Source organism: Coregonus clupeaformis, chromosome 31, assembly GCF_020615455.1.
Source record: "Coregonus clupeaformis isolate EN_2021a chromosome 31, ASM2061545v1, whole genome shotgun sequence".
NCBI lineage: Eukaryota > Metazoa > Chordata > Actinopteri > Salmoniformes > Salmonidae > Coregonus > Coregonus clupeaformis.
The window spans coordinates 29,727,755-29,739,996 of NC_059222.1; the positions used below are offsets into that span (position 1 = coordinate 29,727,755).

General features: G+C 43.1%; 1 protein-coding gene across 1 annotated transcript; it reads right to left on the reverse strand.

The window, feature by feature from the left end:
* Nucleotides 1-1,436: 1,436 nt before the first annotated feature.
* On the reverse strand, nucleotides 1,437-12,005 carry hs3st3l (heparan sulfate (glucosamine) 3-O-sulfotransferase 3-like). Its single transcript, XM_041859394.2, has 3 exons — nucleotides 11,068-12,005; nucleotides 5,653-5,882; nucleotides 1,437-5,456 (listed from the first exon to the last, which is right to left on the reverse strand). The coding sequence occupies exons 1-3, from the start codon at nucleotides 11,547-11,549 to the stop codon at nucleotides 5,068-5,070; spliced, it is 1,101 nt and encodes a 366-aa protein (XP_041715328.1). The 5' UTR covers nucleotides 11,550-12,005; the 3' UTR covers nucleotides 1,437-5,067.
* Nucleotides 12,006-12,242: the final 237 nt, after the last annotated feature.

The window sequence follows — 12,242 nt, forward strand, 5'->3', positions numbered from 1 at the left end:
ATACTTATTTCCCTCATTAAAATGCAAATCAATTTATAACATTTTTGACATGCGTTGTTCTGGATTCTTTTGTTGTTATTCTGTCTCTCACTGTTCAAATAAACCTACCATTAAAATTATAGACTGATAATTTCTTTGTCAGTGGGCAAATGTACAAAATCAGCAGGGGATCAAATACTTTTTTCCCTCACTGTATGTGTCCAATGCTTGATAATATGTGTGATGTTAACAGAGAGGTATATTGTCTGGGTGACCTGAATATTGACTGGTTAGCAACTAGCTGTCCTCTCAAGAGGAAGCTTCTAACTGTGACGAATGCCTGTAATATGACCCAGGATATCACTCAACCAACTAGAGTGCATACCAATAGTGTTGGATTTGTGACATCCACTTGTATTGATCATATCTTCACTAATGCTGCAGAGCTTTGCTCCAAAGCAATATCAGTTTCCATTGGCTGTAGAGACCATACTATTGTGGCAATAACAAGGAAAGCAGAAGCAGAAGTGCCAAAGGTTGGGCCTAAAGTAATTGATAAGACATCATACAAAATGTTTTCCCAGGAATCTTTTGTGGAAGATGTCAAAAAATTTATGTTGGTCTGATGTGTATGAGGAAGTGAATCCAGATGCAACACTGGACGTATTTGTACAATTATTCATGCCAATTGTTGACGAGCATGCACCTGTTAAGAAACCCCTGGATTAATGATGAATTGAAAAATTGTATGGTTCAAATAAATTATGCAAAAGGAGTGACAAACAAGTCAGGCTGTTCAGCTGATTGGTTGCCATACTGTAAATTGAGAAATGATGTGAATAAACTTAACAAAAATAAGAATAAATAATATTACCAAACAAAGATAATTGACATTAAACACAATGGAAAAATACTTTGGAGTACCTTCAATGATATCATGGGCAGAAAACCCAATTAATCTCCATCGTTCATTGAAGTTGATGGGTAATTTATAACAAAACCTTTTGATATTGCCAAAGACAATTTCACTAGTAAAGTGAAAAAACTCAGAAGTGAAATAACAACATTGAACAATGAACCATTATATTTTTGATAATGAGAGATTAACTGCTTCTTTTTTAGTTTTTATGAGAAATATTACTGTGAAGAAAATTCCAGATTGTCTGCATAATCAAATAACATTCAACTCATACATACCCCACAAGATAAGCCATCAGGGGTTTCTTTACAGTCCTCAAGTCCAAAAGGAATTCAAGGCAACGCACATGAAACTCCCTTCCATCTCCAATTACTCAAGCAAACAGCTAAATGACCTTTAAAAAACGGATTAAACAACAACTCATGGAACGGCGGGGACTCAGAGAGGACACACACAAACACACACACACAAAGACACACTCTAACACACATAATGTTTTTGTTGTTGTGTTGTTTGTATAATTTTGTTGTTTCTATGTGAATTTGGTCGGGTTGCCCAAAAAGTTACATATTGCAGCTTTAAATTTGTGTGGCTGTCCTTGTCAAACAGTGTATCAGTGTATTGTTACTTGTCATGATTTGTGTTTTTGTGGACCCCAGGAAGAGTAGCTGCTGCTTCTGCAAAAGCTAATGGGGATCCAAATAGACAAACAAACAAAGCGTGAGGCTCAACTTCTCCACTGTTTTGGTGCCCTGGCTACCACACTGTGAACAGTGTGAAGCAAACCCATGCACATGCGCAGATACTGTATGTAACTGTTTGAGAGCGAAGTCTTGCATCTTGCTCATCTCAATATCTGCGGTGCTGCTTGTGGAAACGTCATTTCGCTGAGTGTACCTTTAAGATGTCATATTCCTCCATGGTTATATTTAGGTTGTTCTCCTATGGTGGGCAATCCAGGTTAGGATGAAGATGCCCATAGACGCTGACCTAAGGTCAGTTTAGTGTTTCCTCCTCTTACGGTTAAGGTTAGGTTTGAGGGAGCGTAAACTGATCCTAGATCTGTGCCTATGGGCAGCCTCTACCTGGAAATGGCAGATACATTTGAGTTCCTCTTAATCCACTTATGCACATTCATTATTCAACAATACAAAACCACTCAGTCAAATCTGAGCACTTATAAAGATGCTACTCATACTTCCCCTTTCCGTAATACTTGGGGATGATATTCGATATGTACTGATTGCCTACAACTCCTTTAATTCATTGCCTAAGCACTGAGTAGCTAAAATGTATAAAAAAGGAAGAGGAAAAGGAATGTCATACTCCATGAGGCATGGTAAGACATCTGTTTGGTTTAGTGTTTCACTACTTTGCAGAAGCATCCGCAGGACGTTGTTACTACTTACTCTACAGTACACATCAGGCCTACACTGCAGACTACACATCCCATAGCCATGTTCTTCACTCCTGGTGGGACACAGTGTGGCCGGGAGTTAAGCAGGAGCACTATCTAAGACAAGAACGCCAGGTGTTTTCAAACACAGCTTAAACCTACAATCCTTAATTGAAACAATAACAAAGTGGGCACCCTGCCTGTGTTTTGGTATAAAGCTAAGGGATGGGTCTGGATAAATGTAACCACTCTCAAATTCATAGACAGAGCTATGCTGCCCTACAAAGTCAAAACACAGTAACTACGCCAACAATGAAACTGAGAAAAATGGCTTTAAAGTTTTTTGCTAGGCAGCCAAATATGCTGTAGGTAGATAAGCAGTGATTAATTTGAGACGGATCCTATTTTCAATGTTTGCTTTTGAATAAAAGTTATCAGTGTTAATTTGAGTTGCCTCCTCTGTAATTCTCCTGCCCCCTAAAAAAGGTAATGTGGAAACGTGCCTGATATTCTAAGAATTGTTTTGTGTTGGGCAGGCCCGGGTTTATGGTTTGCGTAACACTGGACCCTAGCGACAGACCAATGCAATGTGAGAGAGAGAAGTGGGCTTGAATCTCTCACATAACTAGAGTGAGATTCACTGAAATGAAATATTCAGAATACTACACCAGGAGTAGGCCTATACTTTAGTCACAGTAAAACAAGAGAGAGATAGGCTTTTGGCACGAGCACATCGGCCATCACCTGTGAGTGAGCTACACATCATTGGGCGAGTCAGTGAAACTGGAAAGCTTTTCTAGGAATATAATTTCCTCCTCATATTGTACAATATGTGTGTCTCCACACAGCTAGACCTAGGTTATTGATGGATTCAAGACGAGGTCATTTTAATTAATCTCAGATTCTCAGTTTGTCAGTGTCAAAGCAGCCTGTCATTTCAATCATTTGTGTGATTTAAAAAAAGATTCAGTCATGTAAAATGGTGTGTTTATAAAAAGCCACATCTTTCCCGGACCCTAGGCTACAGAAAAAAATTCCCCATGTATGCAACTTCTGCAAGCGCCTCTACTCTACTGCTCTATGCCACTAAGCAAAAGCAATGATAATGCATGCAATCCTTTATTATAAAGGTGATTTTTTTTTCATGTGTTCAAGTACCTCAGAGCCCCCCAGGTCACCCCCCTCTCGTGCTCACTTTTTGTTCCGGCACCTCCCGATTTACAAATTAAGCACTGTAGATAAATGATAATGCACTGACGTATCATCTTACTGTGAAGTAATTTTTATGCATATCAACCATGACCACTGACTTTACCTATGACCCCTAAAATGCAAATACTGCACTGTGCCTTTGTATGACCTTAAACAACTATATGGGTAATGCAAAGGCAAAGTGCAGTATCTACAATCTAAATGTGTTTATCCACATTTCTTGTTGTTTTTCTGTTTGATGGAAACAGTTTGAGAGTTCTAACTACATTCCAACTGTATTTAATGGTGTTACGTAGTTACGTTTTCATGTTTTGAATGTTGTATTCTACACCTGCATTACTAGCTGTTTGGGGTTTTAGGCTGGGTTTCTGTACAGCACTTCGAGATATTAGCTGATGTACGAAGGGCTATATAAAATAAAATTGATTGATTGATTGATTGTATTGTAGTAACCCTTAACCATAAGGTAAGGACTATTTCCACTCGCAGAATGTTTATACTTACAAAAAATATTAGACTTTGTGCAGTATATACAATCTAAATGTGTTTATCCAACTCATTGTTTTTCTGTTTGACTTTGTGTCATCATTTATTTGACTTAGGGGTCATAGGACAAATCAGTGGTCATGGTTGTAATGCATAACAAATTACTTCATAATAAGATAATACATCAGTGCATTATCACTTGTCTACCTACAACATATTTGTCTGGACAGCAAATAAACTTTCAAGCCATTTCTCTCAGTTTCACTGTTTGCATAGTTACTGCTCTTTGCCTTTGTATGGCAGAGCGGGTAACTGCAGTCAAAACACAGTGGAATAAAGTCAAACTTCAGTTACTGCTGTTTGCCTGGGTTTTTACTTGGATTTTATAGTTACTGCAAATTTCTCACTCCATTTTCTCTAAAATGGAACATAATTGAACCAGGACACAAGATCAAACAGATACTACAAAGCCTGATTTCAGTCTTAACTCAATTTTGACCAAATATGAAGTTACTGCATTTTGCCTTTGCAGGCAAATTATAGTTTTAACCATGTTTTGAGGCAATGCAGTATATGTTTACATTTACATAGTTTACAAACATTGGAGTAAAACAAGCTTGTATTTTGGGTTCTGATAGGATACGACAGTTGAAATAAGCTCAAAAGGCATTTATAAGTTTTATTCTTCAAGAATCAATGGGTATTCTATCATTAATTTCTAACTCCAAAAATGTATGTGTCAACTAAAGATTGCTTTAAGTGCCACTTTCTTTTTGTTGAACATCTATTAGATACTGAAAGGGAACTAGCATATAGATGGTCTTTCTGCACTGTCACCAAACCTCGAAAATTGAATCTCTGATCTCTGTTTCTCTCGCTACCCAGAGGTCTATCAACATTGGATTTAGTTCCTAGCACAGAGACACTTCTGTATCAACAGTATGAGGCTATGTCATTACTCTTTGCCCCAAGTCACAGTAACAGGTACAGAGTGCAAACTGAAGCCTACGGACAAACACCCCTGTGTCTTTGTTACTATGGATTCATGTGTCACCTTGTTAACTCTACTGAGTCCTCATTGCCATCCAAAGTCCTGGCCAGTCATCTGGTAGAACCGCTGGTTGTGCAGCCTGTAGAACTCTCTCAGTCTCCGGATCACTTCCGGGTCGATGGGGGCGTGTGTCCGGCCTTTAGTCTTCCCCAGGCAGTGGGGCTTGCTGCTTCCCTCTGGTTTCTTCAGGCAGGGGAAACCTTTAGTCTTATTGAAGTAGAAGTGCTTGTCCGTGACAATCCTCTGGAGGCCCAGGAAGTCCTGGACCTTTCCTAGTTCTCCTGCCGGGTCAGAGATGAGGCCCTCCCCACTGACTAGGTGGATCTGGGCCCGGGGGAACCAGGCCAGCCAGCGCTCCAGATGCTGGGCGTACAGTCCGATCCACAGAGGGCTCCATAGAGAGTCAATCTCACCTGGGATCAAGACAAGACACAGTTACCTGTTTTAGACTTTGAAAGGGGGGACTGAAGACAGGACTGAAGAATAGAGTCTTTGTGTGGGTACTGAATTAGGAAAAACTATGTTTTTGTGTCATTCATCCGTCCAAACATCCATTCATTCATTCATTCATAGGCCTACACAATAAAAATGCATCACTATGATTCTGACCATTGGTGCGGTTCTTGAAGGCGAGGGTCTCGAAGGCGGGGATGTGGGGGGTCTTGGAGATGATCTGGGTGTAGTCAGAGATGGCCCGGGTCACAGGGTCTCGGACCACCACAATCAGCTTCACGTCACGCGACATGGAGTGTACACGCCCCGGGGTCTCCACGGTAACAAAGTAACGCGGTGTCTTCTCCATGACAACCTGGCCGTCCAAGGCCTTGGGCATCATACTCCTGGGGGATGGAGGGAGAGAAAGGGAGAAAGGAAAGAGGAAAGGGAGAAAGGAAAAAAGAAAGAGAGAGACATGTTTAGTGTTTAAATGTTGTAACTTTGGAAGGCAGAAGTAAAAACTATTAGAATTAAAGCCATCTGGAAAATGATTCTGGTTGGGCTAAACAACCATCTAAAAGGCTTTATTTGTTTCCTACTGGCTGCAGTTGATGGTCAGGCCTCAAGGCTGTTCTTATATGTATCAGTAATGGTGGCTGTCATTACTCATGTACAGGCTACATCAATCATAGAGGGGTACTGAGATGCATACGCCACACACACACACACACACACACACACACACACACACACACACACAGGGCTATACCCCCCCTCCCCATGTGTGTGTGTGTGTGTGTGTGTCTGCATACATCCATGCCTGCCAGTGCATGGTCATCTACTGCAGCTAAAGGGATAGAGAGCCCATGCATGAAAGGAGTAGATGAGTCATAAAGGAGTGATGGAGTGATGGGTACAAAAGTACTTCCATTAGGCTGCTCTCATAGAGAAGCCTTGAAGCCAGTACCATTGAGTCAGCATGGAACAGAACTCCATTACCTTATCACAGAGCCCTGAGAGCAAATTCTCTATATTCTCTACATTGTTCTCATAGAGTCTACCCAGTCACTCATGTGTATTGAGTGTTACAGTAATCATGTCATCCATGTGTAGATGCCACGCAGCAGGATCAGACATCCTCTGGATGAAAAGAGAGATTTTTACAATCTCTCTCCAATTTGTCATCCACTTCTCTCTCTCCATCTCTCTGTGGAGCACCATACCCCTACTCTCCCCCCACTCCTAGGCCATGGGGACTAGCCCAAGAAGACTCTGTGCCGTGCAGAGCCATAGGTATTGATCCTGGAGGAGTGGGGGATAAAGTGTGTGGGAGAGTGTGTATGTGGGAGGAGGGGGTAGGGTAGGCCTGGGTCTCATCTGGGCTGAGGGTGGCAGGTGGGGTTTGGGGGAGCCTCTGGAGTCCCATCAGCACCGTGCTGTGTGTATGTGTGTGCATGTGTGTGTGTGTGTGTTTGTGTGTGTGTGTGTGTGTGTGTGTGTGTGTGTGTGTGTGTGTGTGTGCGTTTGCGTGTGCATGTGCGTGTGTGTGTGTGTGTGTTATAACAGATGTGAGGCAATTACAGTGTCTATCACACACACACTCTGGGGTCAAAGACCATCATATGACAACGGAGGGAGGAGAGATGAGAGGGTGGAGTAAAACTACATAAACTAAAGACATCTGAATGTGATAGAATAAACTGGAATCAACTGCTATGGATCGCCAAATATATTTAGTCTACATACATCATAAGGAAGCAATGTTTCAATGACAATTGCCATTATTTCAATGAAAAACAATGAAATTGTTCTCTTATTGATGTCCACACGGAGTGTGCATTCGTGTGTGTGTGTGTGTATATGTATGTGTATATGTGTGTGTCGGACTGAGAGCCCATTCATCCATTTCCCTGCGCTGGGGACCATTAAGGCTCTAGTCCATTGTAGCGTTGCCCTGTCCACTTCCAGCAGACATCCATCATAGTGGGGCCCAGACCCCCCCTGCCTCCCCTCTCCAACCCCCCAGAGAGAGCCTTAATGAGCGCTAGATCACCCCGGCCGTCTGGGCCTTATGGAGATCACACACATTACAGTACTGGATGGGTGGATGAGCCCCGAATTTAATATAGAGATATTATAATATAGAGATAGATAAATGTGTGGGAGCGCACACATACACACAAATGCATGCACAAATTCACACACATAAGCAATAAACACTAGTGTATTTCCCCTTTCAAAACACTAATAATATGTCATAACAGAATTCAGATTCCCCTACCCTTAGCCCAGTTTTTACTCTTCCATTCAAAAACCATGCTTAAAAAGAATCCACTAGATTCCCTTTCCTGTCAGACGTGATCTCCTCTAACACAGCCCTGCTGAAGATCACATGTATTGGCAGCCGTTCTTCAGTCATTTGCATGGCAATTATATTCCTGTGTAAAAACACAGGCACACATGCAACGTCAAGCCCAAACAAAGCACAGGATCCATGGGTATGAATTGATATGCTGCTTTTAACGAGTTCATCTGAATTGTAAATGAACCACAGCCATGTGAGAACATCTGACTCTGCAAAGACCACTAAATTGGAATCTGTCATTTGAGTTCTAATGGGGAATGCGTTCTTCTCCAGATCAAAACGGAACACTTAGCTAGGCATCAGAATGGCTGCCATATTGAATTATTAGTAAACAACTCAAATTGATTGCAACACAGTCATCGTCCATACATGATATTGCACTTACACTATATGATTGGTAAAGACAGATTTATATACAGTAAGTGAAACAAAATTACTAAAACAAGAAAATGAGACACAAACTCTACACTCCATTATCGTCTCCCCAGCTCTAGCAGTAACTCATGGTCAATACTACATCAATACATCTCACTGCATCAGGAGAGAACGTTACCCTATAGCCTCACAGGAACACACAGAGGCATCACTGAATAACAAGCCTCCAGCCTCCAGCCTCCAGCCTCCAGCCTCCAGCCTCCAGCCTCCAGCCTCAGCCTCCAGCTCTGGGAGTATAGAACTCCTATGACATTATTTTGGGGTGAGGAAAAGGTCAATGGAGAAGTGTGTGGTTGTGGTAACACAGAGTTGACCCTTTCACCTCTAATCTCTGCTTTTCATCTGCACAGTCACACCATCCTACCCTCAATATTATTTAACTCTTCTTTCATTCGCACACGATGCATCTGCTAGAAGACTCAGGAGGAAAGCACCATCATCATGTGCTATAGGAGGTTAATGCACAGCACGGAGAGAGAGAGAGAGAGAGAGAGAGAGAGAGAGAGAGAGAGAGAGAGAGAGAGAGAGAGAGAGAGAGAGAGAGAGAGAAGTGAGAGAGAGAGAGAGAGAGAGAGAGAGAGAGAGAGAGAGAGAGAGAGAGAGAGAGAGAGAGAGAGAGAGAGAGAGAGAGAGAGAGAGAGAGAGAGAGAAAAAGAGGGGGGAGATACAGAGACAGAGGAACAGACAGACACAGAGGGACAGACAGACAGACAGACAGACAGAGACGCACAGACGTATAGACAGAGACAGACAGAAAAAGAGAGATCCAGTCAGTCAGCACTAGTGACTGAAACCTGACCTCTATGCATGTGTGAGAGGATTATTCCAACGCAGGATAAGACTTCCTGCTAATTGTAACTGAATCCTGTACTAACCAGAGATAACACACACACACACCAACCAGGTCTCAGAGCATTTCGTATTATTCTATACGTAAATCCGGGACGCTCCATTTAGTATGACATGTTACGTTTCATATGGTATGTATTAATTTGTGGATGTTCATCACCCCTTTCGAATGATATGTTACGAATGACGAATTCGCGAATGTATGATATTTTAAGAATTCTAGCTAGGTGGATAACGTTTGCTAGCTCGTTAACGTTAGCTAGACTAGGGGTTAGGGTCAGGGGTTAGGGTTAAGGTTTGGGTTAAGTTTAGGAGTTAGGTTAAAGGGTTAAGGTTAGGGGAAGGATTAGCTAAAAGGGTTAAGGTTAGGGTTAGGTGAAGGGTTATCTAAAAAGGTTAAGGGTATGGTTAGGGGAAGGGTTAGCTAACATGCTAAGTAGTTGCAAAGTTGCTCAAAAGTATTAAGTGGTTGAAAAGTTGCTAATTAGCTAAAACGCTAAAGTTTTCCGTGATGAGATTTGAACTCGCAACCTTTGAGTTGCTAGACATTCACGTTATACGCCCACCCATCCACCCCTAAGTAACCATCTGTCTTATGTAACCATACCAAACGTAACATATCATACTAAATGGAGTGTCTCAGATTTACGTACAGAATAATATGAAATGCTCTGAGACCAGGCTGCACACACACACACACACACACACACACTGACCAGGGCTAATAGCTTTAGCAATCACGGCATGCCAAGGTCTTGGGAGGGAAGTGAAGCCATCGATCTGAGAAACAGTGTAAGGATATAACCTCTGCTCCATCTCAGTCCAGCCCAGTCCTGTCCTCTTCCTGATATTATCTATATATCTATCTCCAATCTGCCTGCCCGGTTGAGAGTGGTTCCTGTCAAGGATAGAGATCTGAATTGTCCTGATGAAGCAGATGAGAGCAGGGTGTACAGACAAAAAGGAAACATTTATTTATTTTTTAATCTAAATGCATGTTTGAAAGCTAAAAATATATATACTTTTTGTGCACCTGACCATGCTCTTATCTACTGTACTTGCAATGTCTCTTCACAGACAGTTTTTTTTAAAAAGAGCCACAGTCTACATACACCATACACTGAGCTCTTCCTAACTTGAGTTGTACCCAATGATACACCCCACTGTGTAATGAAGTGGTGTGACTGGGAGCACATCATTATCTGTGAGGGTAAACTGACCTAGGGTCAGGATCAAGCTGACAGGCCTGACAGTGATGTCAAGTGGCCTGACAGTCTCAAAACCCCATCTGGTCCTGGGGACGGGACAATCTTGTCACTCTGGGACGTCATTGAGACATACACACACACACAAACACACACACAGTGGAGACGTGGTACACCCTGGCACACCCTGGCATATTGTGTGTGTGTGTGTGTGTGTGTGTTTGTGTGTGTGTGTGTGTGTGTGTGTGTGTGGACCTCTAGGATGAGACCAGAGCCAGCTGACTACGGTAACATCTGGCCTCAGCTGCAGAGATGATTGCACTGTCAGAACTCATCCAGACCCTCCCTGCACATAAACACACAAACAAGCACACACACACAAACAGACACACAAACAGATTGGCATAGCCAGATGGCAGTGTCTCTCTCTGCCTGTCATGTAATCCTCTATGTGCTGGCCATGGGTATGTTTGTGTATGGCAAAAACAAACAAACATTATTCCTAGATCTATTTCTATGTTTCTGGCTGCGACACAGTGGTTGCACATGCAAATCGTTCTGTAAAATGCATTACCAACCAAGTCCACCATGCATGGGATAACATGTTTGTTATAAAGCAAAAACCAATACTTTCTGATACAGGTGCAGGTGCACTGAGTCAAAAGCATGTCTCAAACAAACAAAATTCATTGGATAACAATGCCCTTTGAGAAAATTGACATGCATGATATGTACCTGTACCAGTGCAAGCCTCGTGCGTAATGCCGGTCAAAGAAGTGCGGCTCAGAGCCCAGCGCGCGGATGTCCGGGTGCAGCCTGAGAAACTCCAGCAAAGCCCTCGTGCCACCCTTCTTCACCCCTATAATGAGGGCTTGGGGTAACCGCCGGGTCGCCGTCCAATCTTTACCCGAGTTATTCGTCTCCAAACCGGGCGTTATTGTGCTCCCTTCCCCGGTCCCTGGGTATTCATCTTCATCCTGTACCGTTACAACGTCCTTATAAAACGTCCCGTTTCTGTCATGATACCATCCCGTTAAGAGAAACTCCCTGGCGGGTCTGTCGGAGACTGAGTTTTCCGTTAGGTCCGACTCGCAGCATCCCGTGAAGAAGTAGAAGAGAGAGACGCAGATGATTCCCAAAGAGAGCATGATAATAAGTTTTTGGAGGACTCTCCTGGTGTCCCTATCCGTTGGTTTGCTGTGGTGAAAAGCTGCCATCGCCTTCCCTCAGAGTCCCATCCGAGGAGGGCCATTCTACTGCAAGCTCAGCTCACATAACTTCATCTCTGTGAAGACACGAAGCCGCTCAGAGAGAATTAAAGAATCCATAGTGCCGCTGCGTCGATTCCACAAAACTCCAATAAAGTCGCTGGCTGGCCCGCGTCCCATCTTTCCCTTTAGCGGTTCATTCTGCACGTATGAAATCCATCGAGTTGGCTACTATTCCCAACGTGACCTCGCTTCTCCGGAGTCCCATGCACACCTCAGTCACCCAATCAAGGGATCAATTTCTGTGTTCTGTCCAGATATCCACCCACTCATTCGACCCTACTGGCATGGAGAATATAGCCTACAGCTGTTAATATCAGCGGCGCAGGGCTGGAGTGATCCTTTTCCCGGGGATTACCCGCTGTCTCCCTCCATGGGTCTCCAGGGACTGCGCGTCCTGGGGTCTCGCTCTCCCTCTTTCTCTCTCGCTCTCTCTATTCATTCTTATCATTCATTTATTCAGGAAAGTGTGCGCTGCGCACCGAATTAAATTGTCTTTGATTGGAGGGTCATGGCCGAAGGCAGGTCTAATCCCAACGGATTTTTTGGGAAAAACGGACATGATTTTGATGCCCATGCACGCAGAGGAGAAGAGGGAGCAGTTATGGTGTGCATATCAGACAGATCTTGACCCCATCTGAA

Excerpts from the sequence above, each read along its gene's own strand:
- hs3st3l (XM_041859394.2), bottom strand. The coding sequence starts at position 11,549 with ATGGCAGCTTTTCACCACAGCAAACCAACGGATAGGGACACCAGGAGA. Across the intron at positions 5,883-11,067 it reads CGAGGCTTGCACTGGTACAG|GAGTATGATGCCCAAGGCCT; the intron begins GTACATATCATG and ends TCCATCCCCCAG. Across the intron at positions 5,457-5,652 it reads CTTCAAGAACCGCACCAATG|GTGAGATTGACTCTCTATGG; the intron begins GTCAGAATCATA and ends TCTTGATCCCAG.